Here is a 17149-nt window from a genome sequence, read left to right on the forward strand (position 1 = left end):
TGATTATCGAACTACACGGCACCTAATTGATTTATAAATAGCAGCTTTGTCTTTACTGTCTGCTGGATTTTGTTTTTCCTAAATGACCTCACGATACCAACGACAAAGTTCAGCATCTCTTTGCTCTCTGCTTGTTTGCTCGTCTCCTGCTGCATCTGCACATTGAACCTCCCGAAAACAGGTTCTACAAACAAACAGCCGAGCTAGAGGAGATATTTCACCTTATTGTGGTGTGTGTGTGTGTTTGTGTGTTTGGTTTCCCCACACCTCAGCCCAGTGTGTGGCAGCGGCAGGCAGCTTGTCCAGGCTCGCAGCAGGGCGCCGCTGATGCGTCTGTGCTGTAGTCTGCTGCAGACACAGACTTGTCGGTGGCAATGTCCCATAACAACTTCTCCCTCCTGCGGGCGATCCTCTGCGCTGCCGCCTGGTATTCAGGCGTCTCTGTCTTCAGGGGTGTTTCCTCAGACTCGTCGCACTCCAGATCAAATATCAACGGGGGGTCGTGGAGCTGCGGCCTTCCTGTCGCACCACCACACGCCTCAGCTGCACCTGCAAAGAAACAAGGATATGTGTATTTCCTATTACACCACACTGCGAAAATATTAAAGTCCTGCATTCAAAATGTTTGTTAAGTAGAAGCAGAATTTGGAAAATGTACTCACAATATTAAAAGTAGAAAAATGTCCCCTGTGACTATTATAATATTATATATTATACTATTAGATTATTACTACTCACACATGGATGTAAATGCCAGATTCTACTGTTGTAGCAAAATGACAGTCACCAAATGCAGCATAATGAGAATGAAGCTGCTGAAACATCCTTTTGAGTTATGCTCTGAGAAGACAGACAGGCCATTACACTGTCGGGCGCACCGTGCACCACAGTGGCAGAGCTTAACAACAGACAAGCGTTAGTGAACACTGGCTGTAATGTAATACGACTGTTTTTGCACTGTGGACACATATGACCTTTATATGACCTTTACCTGTGATGTAAAAGGCTTTGTGTTTCCCTGATCGAACACTCTGCAGGTCACCGAACCTCCCAGCAGCTCCACTGTTAGGGTGGAAGAGAAACTGCGAGAAAGAAGAGAAGAACGCAACCCTATAACAAGACTCCCACTGACAACACCGGGACATTATTTATATAAACCAAAGTAAGATCGACAACAAAAACTAGAGAGTACCTCATGACCAGTCTGCTCACCATGCAGGAGGATATCTGTGGCGTCAATGCCATCGTAACGTCGGTCTGAAGGCGGCGTGACCCCCGCCAGGGACAGGAGGGTTGGGAAGATGTCCATACCGCTGCAAGAGGATCATTTACAAAATGAACATCATGCTTTGGTGCCATCACATCTGGATCATGCTTATGTACACAGAGGGGGTATAAAGTCAACTTCTAAAGATCTATTGAAGTATTTGAGAAATGTAAAGTGGTCTCTTCTGAGAGGTTAAATGGAAGTACCTGAGCAGGGCGGAGCTGGTGGAGTTTGCAGGGATTCTCCCCGGCCAATACGCCACAGCCGGCACCCTGTGACCTCCCTCCCAGGTGGTCCGCTTAGCCGAGCCTCCACCTAACACACGGGCATAAGATGACTGTAGGAATGAGGATTCAGAGCAATCAAATGTACAGTAGCTCCAGCCGCTACAACGTATTGAACACATCAATCCGCCCTCGTAAAGCATATATGTATACCTCTGCTGGTCTGCCACTTTCCCATGAAAGGTCCTACACTTCCTGCGTACTGGCACTTCTGTTCCCAAGGACCGTTGTCACCTAAACAAAACGCACAAACTGTGATCACGGCCTTTCCAGAGTAACAGTTCCACTGGTAGTGAACTAACCGGTGAACCAGATGAGAGTATTGTCTTTGTCTGTGTCGTCCGAGGCGCTCTTTACCGCCCCCACCAGGCTGTCCATCTCTCGCAGGCTGGCAGTGTACACTTTGCCGTCATCGGGGGGGAGTGGAGGGGCCAGGGGAACATGCATGTGAGCCAACGCTATGTAGAGGAGATAGGGCTGCCCTCGCTCCCTGCAGAGACAATTAATAACACCCAACACCCGTGAACGTCATTGAGATTGTAAAATCTTTTATTCTATTTAATTGTGTGCTCGCCACTTTACTTTCTTGTTCTTTTGCTGTAACAAGGTACATCTCCCCGTGCATGGCGTCTCATCAGAGGAAACAGAGCTGCAAACCCTTATTGTAACAAATTAAATGAAACCTCATTCATAGAAAGCTGTGATGGAGGCTGCCCCCCACCCCTCCTTGAGCATATTCAATTATCAAGCAAAATAGATTCTTTTAAGGCAATATGCCTCGAGTGATTTTTCTGTATGTGGCCCTCAGTGAAAAAGGTTTGGACACCCCTGCTTTACTGGATCAGGCTCGCATTATATTATCATTTATTGCGGTATCAACAAATATACATAAAACCAAAAAAACGTCCACGTCAACGTCTATGCACTGCTTTATGGACTGCAGCACTTCCTTATCTCCCATCCTGTGGTGATAATGTGCATGTCTTTGCCAAATGTTAGCAGCTGCTGCTGACACACTTGATCTTTCTTCCTCGTGTTCCTCCAAGTGGACCAAAGGTAATATTCTCATATTGCACAGGTCAGTCTGAGGATAACAACTGCACACCAACAGAGAGGACTTTGGTAATCACAGACCAGACTATCTTTAATGTGGCGTACATGGCAATGGAGTATGAACCATAATCTCAGCTTTTACTGCATTATCATAACCATGGTGGGGATGGCCTAGTGCAGTGGTTCCCAAACTTTCTGTGGCCAAGGCACACCTGTGTTCATATTCTATAACACATCGTATCACTGTTATCACTCTGTAAACATTTATTTAGTCCCTGTAAGAAGCTGTTCTCCTTTAGCAGAGAGCCTTTGATGTGTCACACTCTAATATGTCCCACCATGCACAAATGGCTAAAACGGGTTCGCTTTGACAGATTTCTTTTATTTTTTAATGATTGTTTTATTTATATTTAGGCTAAAGCATATAAGACCTATTGTTTCTATATTGTGAAATAAGTATGTAGGACAAAGTACCGATAAAGTGCAGTGTGTCCCTGCCCTGCCGCGGCACACTGGTTCACCGTTGGGGAACCAGTGGCCTAGTGGCTTCCAAACAACACCAGATGGTTGTGTGTTCAATAACAGCGGCACCATTATCGCTCCAGGGAGACTGTCCCTGTAGTTAGTTCACTGTAAGTCGCTCTGGATAAGAGTGTCTGCGAAATGACCTGTAATAACATCCAAGTTGTTTGGGCTCACTCATGATTGGTTTACCAATGTCTCATGGTAAATGGGAGACAACTGTGCAGTGCACTTTTCGAATAATTTACCGCCGTTTTGTTCCCTTATGACGTTTCACTTCCTCATTATCTTCTCGACCGCATCACATTCGAGTTTCACCCTCACACACACGTGAAAGTCTGAGGCTGCAGCTGTCCTTACAAAGTGCAGTCTGTTGAACGACACCATTGGGACGGACTATTTTGTCATAACATTGTGACTTTAAGGGTTAGAATAGCCAGAAAAGACTGCTGGCTTGCATACTTTTAAATGTATGCAAGCCAGCAGGACGTGCTTTTTTAACATACTATGTATTGGGACATACTAAATCTTTTTCTGGCACACTGCATTCTAGGTTTCTGTTGAGTCAGTGGACGACATACTGACACAGAAGTAGAAACTTTTTTATGCAAGGAGCACCTGTGTGCCACACGCACGCATGATTTACACTATATAGGCACTATAATGCAGCTGTATTGTACCTTGCATTGCGTATAATCCTGGTTGCAGCAGGATTTGTATTGCTCTGTGAGGGTCCACAGGTCAAGCGGTTGCTGCACAATACTGCTGTTTTCAATCAGAGGAAGGCCCACTTTGGAATAACAGCCCCCATGTACACTCCTCTTCAATCTATGCAAACAACGGAGCAAAATAACATAATGAATGGTTACGTGTCTGTGTTTGTGTGAATGAGGCTCCCAAGTGGTTACGTAGTTTTCCTCTGATGTCCTCTGTGGTGCTTTGTAACATGTGAAAGAATGAACGTCTGATAAAACTACACACCTGATCACTTGGGGTCCAGATGAGTCACAGGGGGGACACGGTGGCCAGTTATATCCAGGTGTGTCAGTACAGCCCATGTCATTACTGTAAGGAATACCTAGGTAGTAGTCAAAACCTGCACACAAGAGACAATTCACATGCTGCAAATATTTATAAATACAGCTGTAATTATTGTTGTTACCATCATTACCAAGCAATAGTTACCTTAACTTAAATGAACATTTATTTAACACCGTTAGTGTCTCTGTTTGTCCACTCTGTCTGCAGTGCACTTAAATGAAATAATGTAACAACTAAATAAATGTCCAAAGGTAATCAAAAAGCTAAACTTTGTAAAAAAAAAAAACTTATGAATGAAAAATAAATAGTTAAGAGTAGGAGTTTTAGTGTACTTAACAGCAGCATTTATCAGCCGATAGCAGCGTTTCATTGCAACAATAGAAATGTGTACGCTTACATAAATTAAACATGGGTTGAATGGTGTTGAAGGCACTGGAGAAATCAAAGAACATGATTCTCACAGTGCCCCCAGCCTTCTCCAGGTGAGAGAGGGATCTCTGCATCAGGTAGATGACAGCGTCATCCACCCCGATGCCAGGTTGGTAGGCGAACTGAAGTGGGTCCATCGATGGTCTCACAAGGGGTCGAAGATAGCCAAGGACCAGCCTCTCCAGGGTCTTCATCAGCTGCGATGTCAGCACCACCGGTCTGTAGCTGTTGAAGTCCTTGGGGTGAGGGATCTTTGGCACCGGTGCCACACAGTTGTGGAACCCTCCCTTGCTTCAGGCTCAGGTTGTACAATAGCTCCACAATCCCGCACAGTTGGTCGGCGCAGGATTTGAGGAGCCTTGAGCTGATGCCATCTGGACCTGCAGCCTTTCTTGCATTACACCTTCTGAGCTCACTCCTCACCTGGTTGATTGTGATGTCCCTCTGAACAATCCTCAGCTCTTCCTTGTCACCTGACCATAAGCTCGGCCAGTCGATGCTAAAGTGTGTATCAACTTGTTAAACAGGCTTTCAAATATATAATAGGATTCACAGGCCTAGAGTGTTGGTGTGAGGCGGCAACACTTCACCCAATAAAGGAATGGGGTGAGGCTGTTGCTGAGCCGGCTTGTAGGTGAAAAGTCAAGAGTAAGTGTGTCGTCTCACAGGACACAGCTCCACGGTGTTGTGTCCTGTGTAGTCTGCTCCCTGCAGCGAGGCCGAGGGACTCGCTCACACACGCTGTGCCTGGGATGGCCTAGAAAACCTGACTGAGGCCATTACATTCAACTGGAAAGATACAACATGTTAGCTCATATCTCTTTGATTTATGCAAATATTTTTGCATTATAATGTAGATCCTTCAACTATTGAGCTCTGTATTTGCGTCTCTGCAATTTCTGGTACTCATAGTACTGCTGCGGATCCAAAACGGGACTGTAACCTTTGAGTAGTTTTAGATTGTGTCTTTGTCATAACCTTATACCTTCTGTTCTTATTTACATCTTACTCTTGGATTATTTTACTGTAGCTTGCAGCTTTAGCAGGTACTCTTCCTCATAGGGTTTACTGAGGTTTACCAGCTTCCAGTTTGTGTTCGGGAGGCAGACACCCTCTCCACATTTAAGAGCAGGCTAAAGACTTTCCTTTTTTGTAAAGCTTATAGTTAGGGCTGGCTCAGGATTGCTTGGGACCAGCCCATAGTTATGCTGCTATAGGCTTAGACTGCCAGGGGACACCTCTCTGCTCTCCGGCACAAGTTTTTCCTTGTGCGGTGCAAGGGTCTAAGGACAGAGGGTGTCGTATGCCCAGTCTGTAAAGCACACGGAGACAAATGTGTAATTTGTGGTATTGGGCTATATAAATAAATTTGATTTGTACACATATATGTGAAATTCCTGTCTGATCTGTGCCTGGTGTGTTTCTTTGGTGTCCCAGGGGTTTTAGGGTAAACATGTCAAGCCTCCCTCTTACCTCTGTTAGTTGGACCGTACGGTCCATTGTGGCCGAGATGCCATTTTCCGATCATGGCGGTGTAATACCCCTCCTTCTGTAGGAGCTGGGGCAAGGTGACTTCAGACAGAGGCAGACCGGCCACTGAACCCACAGCAAAGTTATGAGTCACCCCGTTTCTCAGGCCGTAGCGACCGGTCAGGATGGCAGCACGGGAGGGCGAGCAGGTTGAGGCAGGCGAATGGAAGTCTGTCAATCTTAAAAAAAAAAATACATTTTGGGAACAATTTATTTGACGCTCATGTCTATAAGGTGTTATTAACATACTTATAATGCATTATAATCTGCTTATAGCACTGTATGATCATAAATGTGCATAATACTGTATTACAATAATAATAACACATTATAAAGCGTTGTATATTGAATTATAAATCATTTTAATGAGAAAGTATCAGAATATTTCATAATTGTCACTCACTGACATTTATTGCTTGCAAGGATCATCGTGCATTATAATTCCCATAGTTGTAATACATTATAATCTTTTTCATTATGCATTATAATAAGAGTATAAACTACTCTTAGTGTTCATTGTGTGCTTTAAGTGAAGTAATGAAATTCCTGAGGTACAGGCAAATAAAATGAATCATTGTTAAGTAAAGTGAAAGAAATATCTAAAATGTCAGTGGGTGACCGTATGAGTCATTATAAAATGCTTTATATATAATATATATATAATGTGTTGTAAAGCATAATGAATAGAGTGTGTATAACTATAATCAAACAGTGCTGTAAGAAGATTATAATGCATTATAAGTATGTGCATAATGCATTACAGAAATTAGACTTTACTTCATTAAGAATTTGAAGGGAATGTCACAGTGGGGGAGAGTACAGAACATTTCCTGTCATTCATACTGTAACCTTTCCTGTTTAGTACTAACCCTGGAGACTATGATATCAAAGAGGTTAGATAAAAAGATTTAGTGCTACATAAAAGATCAGGCATGAACTCATAAAGGATCTACCTTTGTCCTCGCTCAGCCATCAGGTTGAGGTAAGGGGTGTTGTTTATCTTCTTTTCATGCTGATTCGCATCCAGGTCACCCCAGCCTATATCATCTGCCAGTATGATGATGAAATTGGGCTTCTTACGGCGCTCAGCAACACTGGCTCCATGTCGGGACACCGTGTGGAGCAGCAGACCACACATCAACATCCCAGACAGAAGAAACAGAGTGAAACCCTCCGCCATTTTGGGTCACAATCTGCAAAGGGTTACATGGATTAAATCTTACAACAGACTGTGAACAGGATTGTATACAACACAATGCAGGATACAATGCAGAAGCCAACTAAATTAAATTAAAGATGCATGGCACGTGTTTGTATGGCAGTTAGTGAGGGTGTGGAAAGAGTGTTTGGCAACACGAAATGTGAGCAACCTTGTTCTGCTTGTACCTTATGAATAAAGTAAATATCTTATTGTCGGACCTGCAGTAAAATCTTCCCCACAAAACATATTACATATAAAATGTAAGTGCACAATCTTTACTTTTTATGCTTCGATATCTAAAATAGTTTGTCACTTGTTGCAATGAGTGAACTGTGAAATGTTCCTGTATAAGATAAGAATTCACTGGATAAATGTTCATTTAATAATCCCAGACAGAATAAAGTGAGCACACTTAAACATTTAGGGAAACCTTTCTGTGCTGTCTGTCATTAGAGAGATAAAAACAGCCATTGTCTGCCTGTAATCTGGTTTGTTGCGGGCATGTAAACATAGCAAGAGTGATCGGAAGGGAGTGTCTCTGGTGATAACTTCTGACTGACCGAAAGTAATTTGCAGATATGTCTACATTGTACCAGTATATCAAGATTAGCCTCATTCTGCAGCAGATCAGTCCTAACTCTGCAACAACATTCGTTCCGTTTGGTCTTAAAAACTGGCGCTTTGGGCAAGTACATCACAACTTTGACATTTTTAGATCAAAAATCACACTTTTGTCAGTAGTCAAGTTAGTTAGTTATATTAGGAAAACTGTAAAAAACGTGTTTTTACACTACGTGTGTGTGCATGTCTTTGAATTTAAAGATACTTGATTGCTTTCCTCCTGGGCACATGGGACTACCTAAGATATAATGACATATATAGGCAACACAGTAGTCCCATGTAAGACAGCATTCAATGAACCTACACCTCGCTCACAACTCATTTACATGTGCGGAACGAGAGAACTGGCTGGAACCAGATCTCTTTATCCCCTCCCTCCGCCGTTATTTCATTTCAGTTTGTGACACACAGAGCATTTTTTTGTACTTGTTTTTTAAAATGCAAGTCCCCACGTGTGCGTGTTTGGGGGTATATGCACGTGGGGATATGTTACGAAAGTTCAGTAACTCATTGAGGCTGCGCGCGACACGAGCCGGTTTTACTGCAGCGATAGTGAAGCGAAGAAAGGAGTACTGCGCTTCCGTCTGAAACTGCACACAGGTGAGACCGGCTACTTAAAGACAACTTATTTCATTGTATACGTGTATGTTTGCTTTAGTAAACACTAAATGGAATTAAATAATGCATCAAACAGGCGACGTACAAGTACTTACAACATGTGTTAGCAGCTACTAAAGTCACATTGTCTGTGGACCACGCACGCGAGCCAGCGCCGGAGAGAGCATTGCGTCAGTACCATATGTCTGGGACTATTCATCAATATTACTAACCCCCCCCCACCCCACCCCTCTTAAATTCTTTAGATAATACATAATTTTTAATACCATTTTAATTAGCAAGAAAAGGCAGCACGCTCAAACACAACGTGGCTTGTGTGACCGACTCTACACAACCAGGGAGTGGAGTTATAAGGATTGTTTCTACCATTTAGCTTTAGTAAATAGATTTATTTAACCTATTTGTATAATTATAATTGAGTCTGTCTGCTTTCAGATTTAACGCAGTAAGGCAGTGGTTCCCTAACTTTCCGTGGCCAAGGCACACCAAAGACCAAGCACAATTTTCAAGGCACATCTGTGTTCATATCCGGGCAAAATCCCTTCGTCGTATCACTGTTATCACTCTGCAAACATTTATTTAGTCCCTGTAAGAAGCTATTCTCCTTCACACTAGCATGAGAGCCTTTGGTGTGTCACACTCTAATATTTCCCACCATGCACAAATGGCTAAAACGGGTTCGCTTTGATATATATATATATATTTTTTTTAATGATTGTTTTATTTATATTTAGGCCAAAGCATATACGACCTATTGTTGCTATATTGTGAAATAAGTACGTAGGACAAAGTACCGATAAAGTACAGTGTGTACTTTATCCCCCCCCCCCCCTGAAATTCAAGTTTAGTTTAGTTTTTTATATTCACAACTCACTTTTCACATAGAACAGGTGCTTTTTTATTAAATAAACTAAACGCTTATGTTATTTATATAATGTATGTGCACGTTTCAGTTGGGTATTTCAGGGGCGTCCCGTCATCATGAAAAATAAAAAACAAATAACAATAAAATAAATATAAATGTGTATTTGTCCACTGGTCTGTGCTATAACTGCATTTTCTGTATGATTCCAATTATTTGTATAATCAAAATAGCTGAATTTGCGTATCCTCTGTTCAGATGCAAACTGAGGCAGCGACGAGCTAAACCTCACCTCGGATTGCGCAATCCCTCTCTAACTAGGTTGAGCGCATGCGTTTGGCGCGTGCCTGTTGCTATCTCTCTGTATGTCGCCAATATAATGTTTATAGACACTTTTATTATGCGTCCTCACTTTCCATAGTCCCGTTAATGTATGTGTGTAACATATTTAGTCTCGCTGATGTGAGCGCACGTGAGCCCAATACATGTAACGTAATTTTTTGGCCAAATATACCTTACCTGTGTGTGTATAAAGAATGCTGATATGAGATATGAAACATAACCAGTAGTCAATGTTCATGCTGCTGCCAAGAAAATGGTGAATAAGCTTCTCAGTTGGGTTCATATATTTGTAAATCTGAAAGAGTTAGTGCCTCCCCAGCCATGAACCTCACCTCACCTCACCTCACCTCACTGGGGTATTTACATTCTCACCTCTGCTTCGCAAATTTATACTGTATGAGAAAAATGTGTTTGTGTTTTGAACAAAGTACATGTATGGAAGAAAAACATTTCGGGGAATAGGACTTTTAAAGTAAATTCAAACTGTATAGGTTTGCCACGTACTCATGCACACCTTCAACTGCAGATTATTCAAACCCTAAAGTCCATAATATAAATGCATGTTGCTTAGTTTCATTTTATGATCACTGATCCTCTTTGTTGATGTACTGAAGTTGAGAAAATACACTATACTGGATAGTAGTTTGACATACTAATCTAAACTCAAGGCCCATTAACCTTTTCCTTTTCCTTTTCAGCTGCCTAAGTAAATATTTACACTTAGTGTTTATCCAGTTCCTTTAAATATAGTGTCTTATACCTCTATGTTGACTGTTCAAGTGTAGCTTTTAGTTCTGTTACATTGAAAATAAAAAACGATTTAAGTAGTTGTATCAGTTGTAATAGAGTAAAAGTGAATTTGAGTTACCCTGCTTACTGTAAAGAAGAAAAAGTGTTGAAAACGACCAATTTGTAGATAGAACTGTGCACCATTTTACTCCCATATGGCTCAACATATGTCATTTTAATGCTTTACTCAGAACCGGGGCGAAAGGATCATTTTAATGGGTTTAGATCTACTCCTAAAACTTTATTACTGATCTTACCTAATGTGCTTTTACATTGATCATTCATTAGGCCCAGCCTTGAGCAAAGAGCGGCTCAACATCAACTGCTGCCTTTTCCTCCTGTCAGCACTGACAGTGTTTGTATATCAAACATCCAGTAGCCTAAAAGACATGACATACAACATTACCCCCCCCGTCATTACAAATGTAAAGTACAAATAAGAATTAAAATAAAATAAGAGTAAAATTAAGCCTGAAAAAAAAATTAACTTGAGCCTGTCTGTGGAGCAGGACAGGGACAGCAGTCTGCCGCTGAACACGCTCCTCTGCCGGGTGAACGTGCTGTGCAGAGGGTGGTGGGCGTTGTCCAGGATTGATAACCGTTTATCAAGGGTCCTTATCTCTGTAGCTGTCACCAGGGAGTCCAGCTCTGTGCCCACTACAGAGCCAGCCCTCCTCACCAGTCTGTCCAGCCGCCCAGCGTCCCTCTTCTTGCTGCTTCCTCCCCAACACACCACAGCATAGAAGAGAGCGCTGGCCACCACAGACTGGTAGAACATCAACAGCAGTTTTTTGCAGAGTTTGAAGGACCCCAGCCTTCTCAGGAAGTACAGACGACTCTGCCCTTTCTTATGAAGAGTGTCCATATTTGCATAGTCCCTGGGGGCAGCCTGGGTGGCTGTGTTGGGGGAAGTGAAGGCAGGGGCGGGGGTGTGTAGGGAGGTGCGCGGTGGGCACCCCCTCAATGTCTTCACCGTGTGGTTCTTGCAGGACGCTCCAGTCAGTAGACTCAAAACAGTCTCTCAGAGCCTCCTCTGCCTCCGGAGACCACTTCCTAAAGGAACGTGTGGTTGTAGGTTGTGTCTGGATCCTTGGTTTGTATTGTGGTTTCAGCAGCACTAGGTTGTGATCAGACTTCCCCAGTGGGGGGAGGGGGGGGGGGGGGTGACAGTGTAAGCACCCTTTACATTAGCATACAGGAGGTCTAATGTCCTGTTCTTTCTGGTGGGGCAGCTTACAAACTGATGAAAGTCTGGTAGTGTGGAGTCTAGAGTTACATGATTGAAGTCTCCTGATATGGCAATGAAAGCTTCTGGGTGTTGGGTTTGCAGTCTAGCGATAGTAAAGTGAATGACGTCACACGCGGTCTGTACTTTGCCGTTAGCTTAGCCTTTACCTTCGCTCCAGCTCTGCAGTCTCGGTACGCCCATCTCAGCTCCTACGGTATGGGGTTCACGTTTTGTTGACCACATCGGCACACTGCATGATTTAACAGATTACTGACCCACTATGCCAGTCACTCAAACTCACATCTCTCTTTACAGGACATGGCACTGTGTGGGGTCAAGGGGGCGCGTTTCTTGGGGCCTAATGTGTACCCAGAAGCCCCTGATGGAGGCTGGGGATGGGTGGTGGCCATGGTGTTCTTCGTGGTGGAAGTCTTCACCTATGGCACCATCAAGATCTTCGGTATCTTCCTCCAGGACCTAATGGAGGAGTTTGGGGAGACCAACAGTCGGATCTCCTGGATTGTTGCCATCTGCATATTTGTCATGACCTTTAATGGTGAGTACAGCTGATAAGGTTTTGTGGGTGCAACCCTGCAAAACCGAGTAAAATACAGACTATGGATTTAAATGAAATGAGTTGTGAGAATCACTGGATTATAGTCCGAAGGTTTAACAACGCAGTTCTGCATCGGTCCTCAGGTCCTCTCTCCTCTGTGATGACGAACCGCTTTGGGTATCAGTTCGTTGTTATGACTGGAGGATTTCTTATTGCCTCGGGTACCATTGCAACCAGCTTTACCAGCTCCATCAATCAAATGTACATCACCTATGGAGTAGTTGCAGGTATTGACTTTCTTCTGCCCTTGTCTACCTATTTGAGCATGCTAATGCTAATGCTGTGTCTGGCTGAATTACAATTTAAAATCTTTTCTTCCGTGCAGGTCTGGGCTACTGTCTGACCTTCCTGCCCACTGTGACCATCCTGGCTCAGTATTTCACTCGTCGGCGGTCTCTGGTCACAGCTGTGGCTTCCACTGGAGAGTCCCTGTCCATGTTTGCGCTAGCACCAGGTGAGTGCAAGAGCATGTAGTCTTTGGAAGACTATCTTAAAGGAGAAGGGTTAGACAGGTATTGAGAGACAGACCAACACATTGTTGTGTTTAGTCTTTTTATTGGACAGAAATATTGAACATTGCTAGCCTTATCCTTTAAATCTAGACAGGCACAGCTATATGCACCACTGACTGCACCAATGTCATGTCCTCTGTTTCTTTTATGCCCAACATTCACTAAATACTTCCTCTTGCCTCTCAGCCTTTTCTGTATTGAAGGGCCACATTGGCTGGCGACATACCATGGCAGTTATAGGAGCTTTGCAAGGTACCATCATCATCTTTGGTGCTCTGCTTCGGCCAATCATTATCAAACCCAGAGCAACCCATGAGACTGACGGATCATCCCTAAAGGAGCTGGAAGCCCTCAGTACACCAGTGAATGTAGAGAGCACGAACCCAGAGGACTCTTTAATAAACAATACCTCAAATGCACAAAATACCTCCCACTGTGTGGACAATGAGCTGAGCAGAGGCTCTTCGAGCACTGGAGACTCTGGCGTCCAGTCTCTGAAAGACACAGATGACAGCAGCCAAGAGAAGACTTTACCGCACAAAGAAGCGAGGAAATGTGTGGAAAACGGCGAGGCAGCGATTACTGGGTTTAAAACAGAGAAGGAAAAGAGCGAAGTGATGAAAGCTGAGGAAATGAAATCGGGTGATGGAAAGCAGTCTGCAAAGAATTCAAAACTTATAGATTTCTCCATCCTCAGAGAGCATAGCTTCATCCTCTATTCTCTGTTCGGGCTGTTCGCCACGCTCGGCTTCTTCGCCCCTCCGCTCTACATCATCGAGCTGAGTGTGAGTCGAGGTGTGGACCGGGGCAAGGCCACCTACATGCTCTCCATCATGGCTGTGGCTGAAATCTTTGGCCGATTCTCCATCGGGTGGATCCTGACGCGGGAGCGGTTCAGGAAAAAGAAGCTGCTCGTGCTTCTCGTATGTGTGATTATAATGACTGTGGATCTGATTGGATTTGCTTTGGTTACGGAGTTCTACGGCCTGGCTGTGTGCTGCGCTTTCTATGGGTTCTTTATGGGAACCCTAGCATGCACTCACATCCCCATGCTGGCCGAAGATGATGTGGTGGGCATAGAGAAGATGTCTTCAGCTGCTGGCGTCTATGTGTTCATACAAAGCTTTGCTGGGCTGGCTGGACCCCCACTTGGAGGTAAGAGTTATCTTGTATTGATATGTTTATCTTTAGTGCTGCTTTTTAACACACAAGGAGGGTTTATGTGTTTCATTGACTGTATACTCTCAGTAAAATCAAAGCTGAACGATGGAGAGCTAGAGGGAGGTAGAGCAGCAGGCAATGACTTAATGCAAAGCAACAGGACTTTGGTTAGGTTTTGAGTTCTAGTTTGGTTTTATAGCAATCTGATTTATGTAATGTAGATCAGATTACATCTAAAGTTATTCCTATATATTAGAAAATTATTGTTTTAATATGACAATTATTTTCTAGATTATTCGATATATTTGTTTTGTCAATAAATTAGTAAAATGTCCATCACAGTTTCTCAGTCCAAGGTCCAATGTCTTTAAATGTCTTGTTTTTTCAGTCCAAAACACAAAGATATTCAGTTAATATAATATAAAACAGAGAAAAAGCAGAAAGTCTATTAAAAATTACTTAAATATTGAATTGATATCCAAATAGTTGTACTTCACTTCTATAAATTTAAGGATTTACAAGAGACAGATTAACAAAAAGAATGGTCAAAACTGCCCACTGGATCCTACATTTCCCATAATGCAACGTGATTGCTTCTTTCTTTACACCCCTCCTTTATTGTATGTGTCAGTTTGTAATGCAGACTTTACGTAAAAAATTGTCTTCAAGCCATAACTGAAGTGAAATTATTTTCTCAGCCCCAGAAGACATTCTAAAACCGTTGTTATAAAACTGTTGTTATAAAACCGTTGTTATAAAACCGTTGTTCTCGTGTTTTCTCTCTCCCCAGGTTTGCTGGTGGATTTGACTCAGAACTATGGATCAGCCTTCTACTCCTGTGCAATCGGCATGGGAATTAGTGCCGTGTTCCTGGGTTTGGTTAAACCTGCTAAGAAAGGATTACTCTGTAGAAGGAGGAACTCAAAATGTGCCAAAGACAAATATGAACGGGAAGGAGACTCCGAGGAAAAGAGTAGAGTGCATGAACTGGACAAAAAGACGGACTGTCCACAGGAATGCTCTGAAATCGACAAGCGGGGGGCCTCGAAAGACGACCAGGAGGTTATATGTTTTGCTTGAGCTGATTAGATAACGGTAATAAAATCGAGTTATATAAAGACTACAGCTGGCAGATGCTGAAGTGAAATTAATGCAATGAAAAGAAAGACCAAAAGTGTTTATGATCTGTGGATCTGGGCTATGAGAGCAATCGTTACAACTTTTACATCACAATATGTATGTAGCAATTATGCCTTACGTACCTGATGTACCAAACAGTGTTTTTCTACACTAAATACTCTTTACATGTAAAAGGGTATACTATTACATTAGCTTTATGTGAGTAAAGATTTTCATGTAGTCTTGCTTGAGATATGGCTGGAAAGTATGGACGTGTTCACAATGGACCACGAGTTATGCAACGTTAATGAAGGTTCCTCAGTTTTGCATATTCCAGGAGCAAGACCTTAAACTGAAGCTGAAACTAATTACTTGCTGTCAATCAATACCATAATGACGACTGTAAAAACTGTGACGCCAATGAAGCTGTAAGAACGATACATTTGCACTAATTCTTTAACTCTTGTTAGTGAAACTACATAAAGCTCAGGGGATCTTATTAAAAATGTTTTACTTTTAATCAAAGTGTCACCAAGCTGACAATGCACTGTTATGTGATGTGTTATGTCAGAATCACATCTATTTTTGTAATGAAAATGTGTTCAATGAATCACAATAAAGAAAAAGTGATTTGAGCAGGAGCCCCGCCCTCTGCATGTATTTGATCTTTTTCTTTTTTGCTGTGTTTGGGACTTTATAAAAACATTGTGTGCCAGATCGTAAGCGGGATCCAAGAGGGAACTACAAAAATGGTGCACACAGTGCCAAAAAAAGCACTGTGACCCTCGTTGAGCCGGGGAGGAGGGCTCTATGGTGGAAGTTCTGTTGACAAAGATGCTCAAACGGTCCAAAGTTTGTCTCTGAGTATTTTATTATAAAGAAGGCTTTCTGCAGAAAGGATCAGAGCATACAGTACAAAGGTCTGTCAAGCAATGATACCGTTTGAGGAATGAGGTCTCATCTTTATACACTTCAGTTAACAAATATCAGTTTGTACGAGTTAACGATAAATCCTCCATGACAGCCAAAGTCAGTCTTGGAGTTCCGCAGGGTTCTTTACTTGGACCGATTCTATTCACCTTATATATGCTTCCTTTGGGCAATATTATAAGGAACCACTCTATAAGCTTTCATTGTTATGCGGATGATACCCAATTATATCTATCAATTAAACCAGACGGAACCAATCAATTGGCTAAACTTCAAGCATGCCTTAAGGACATAAAAACTTGGATGTCTAGCAACTTCTTGTTATTATACTTGGCCCTAAACGCCTCCAAAACACATTTTCCAATGACATAGAAGCTCTGGATGGCATTAACTTGGCCTCCAGCACCACTGTAAGGAATCTTGGCATCATCTTTGATCAGGATCTGTCTTTTAACTCCCACATAAAACAAATCTCAAGGACTGCTTTCTTTCATCTACGTAACATTGCAAACATAAGACACGTCCTGTCTCAAAATGATGCAGAAAAACTAGTCCATGCATTTGTTACTTCAAGGCTGGATTACTGCAATTTATTGTTATCAGGTTGTCCCAAAAAGTCGCTTAAGACTCTTCAGTTGATCCAAAATGCAGCGGCACGTGTATTGACAAGAACAAGGAAACGGGATCATATTACTCCTGTATTAGCTGCTCTGCACTGGCTCCCGGTAAAATGCAGAATAGAATTCAAAATCCTTCTCCTGACTTACAAAGCAATTAATGGTCAGGCTCCAGCATATTTTAAAGATCTCATAGTACCTTATAAACCAACTAGAGCATTACGCTCCCAGACTGCAGGGTTACTTGTGGTTCCTAGAGTCTCTAAGAGTACAATGGGAGCCAGAGCCTTCAGCTATCAAGCTCCTCTCCAGTGGAACCAGCTTCCAGTTTGTGTTCGGGAGGCAGACACACTCTCCACATTTAAGAGTAGGCTAAAGACTTTCCTCTTTGATAAAGCTTATAGTTA

At 42.7% G+C, this 17149-nt stretch overlaps 2 protein-coding genes across 2 annotated transcripts; one reads left to right on the top strand and one right to left on the bottom strand.

The window, feature by feature from the left end:
- Nucleotides 1-94: 94 nt before the first annotated feature.
- arsg (arylsulfatase G) lies at nucleotides 95-8752 on the bottom strand. The gene is made up of 11 exons (XM_029455933.1): nucleotides 8662-8752; nucleotides 7080-7319; nucleotides 6070-6305; nucleotides 4108-4222; nucleotides 3797-3954; nucleotides 1854-2033; nucleotides 1705-1785; nucleotides 1474-1582; nucleotides 1193-1313; nucleotides 992-1082; nucleotides 95-549 (listed from the first exon to the last, which is right to left on the bottom strand). Exons 2-11 carry the CDS (start codon nucleotides 7304-7306, stop codon nucleotides 269-271), a joined length of 1599 nt encoding a protein of 532 aa, XP_029311793.1. The 5' UTR covers nucleotides 7307-7319; nucleotides 8662-8752; the 3' UTR covers nucleotides 95-268.
- On the top strand, nucleotides 8254-15850 carry LOC115024413 (monocarboxylate transporter 7-like). Its single transcript, XM_029455927.1, has 6 exons — nucleotides 8254-8548; nucleotides 12103-12343; nucleotides 12487-12630; nucleotides 12729-12857; nucleotides 13102-14070; nucleotides 14867-15850. The coding sequence occupies exons 2-6, from the start codon at nucleotides 12106-12108 to the stop codon at nucleotides 15154-15156; spliced, it is 1770 nt and encodes a 589-aa protein (XP_029311787.1). The 5' UTR covers nucleotides 8254-8548; nucleotides 12103-12105; the 3' UTR covers nucleotides 15157-15850.
- Nucleotides 15851-17149: the final 1299 nt, after the last annotated feature.

Source organism: Cottoperca gobio, chromosome 19 (genome assembly GCF_900634415.1).
Source record: "Cottoperca gobio chromosome 19, fCotGob3.1, whole genome shotgun sequence".
Lineage (NCBI taxonomy): Eukaryota > Metazoa > Chordata > Actinopteri > Perciformes > Bovichtidae > Cottoperca > Cottoperca gobio.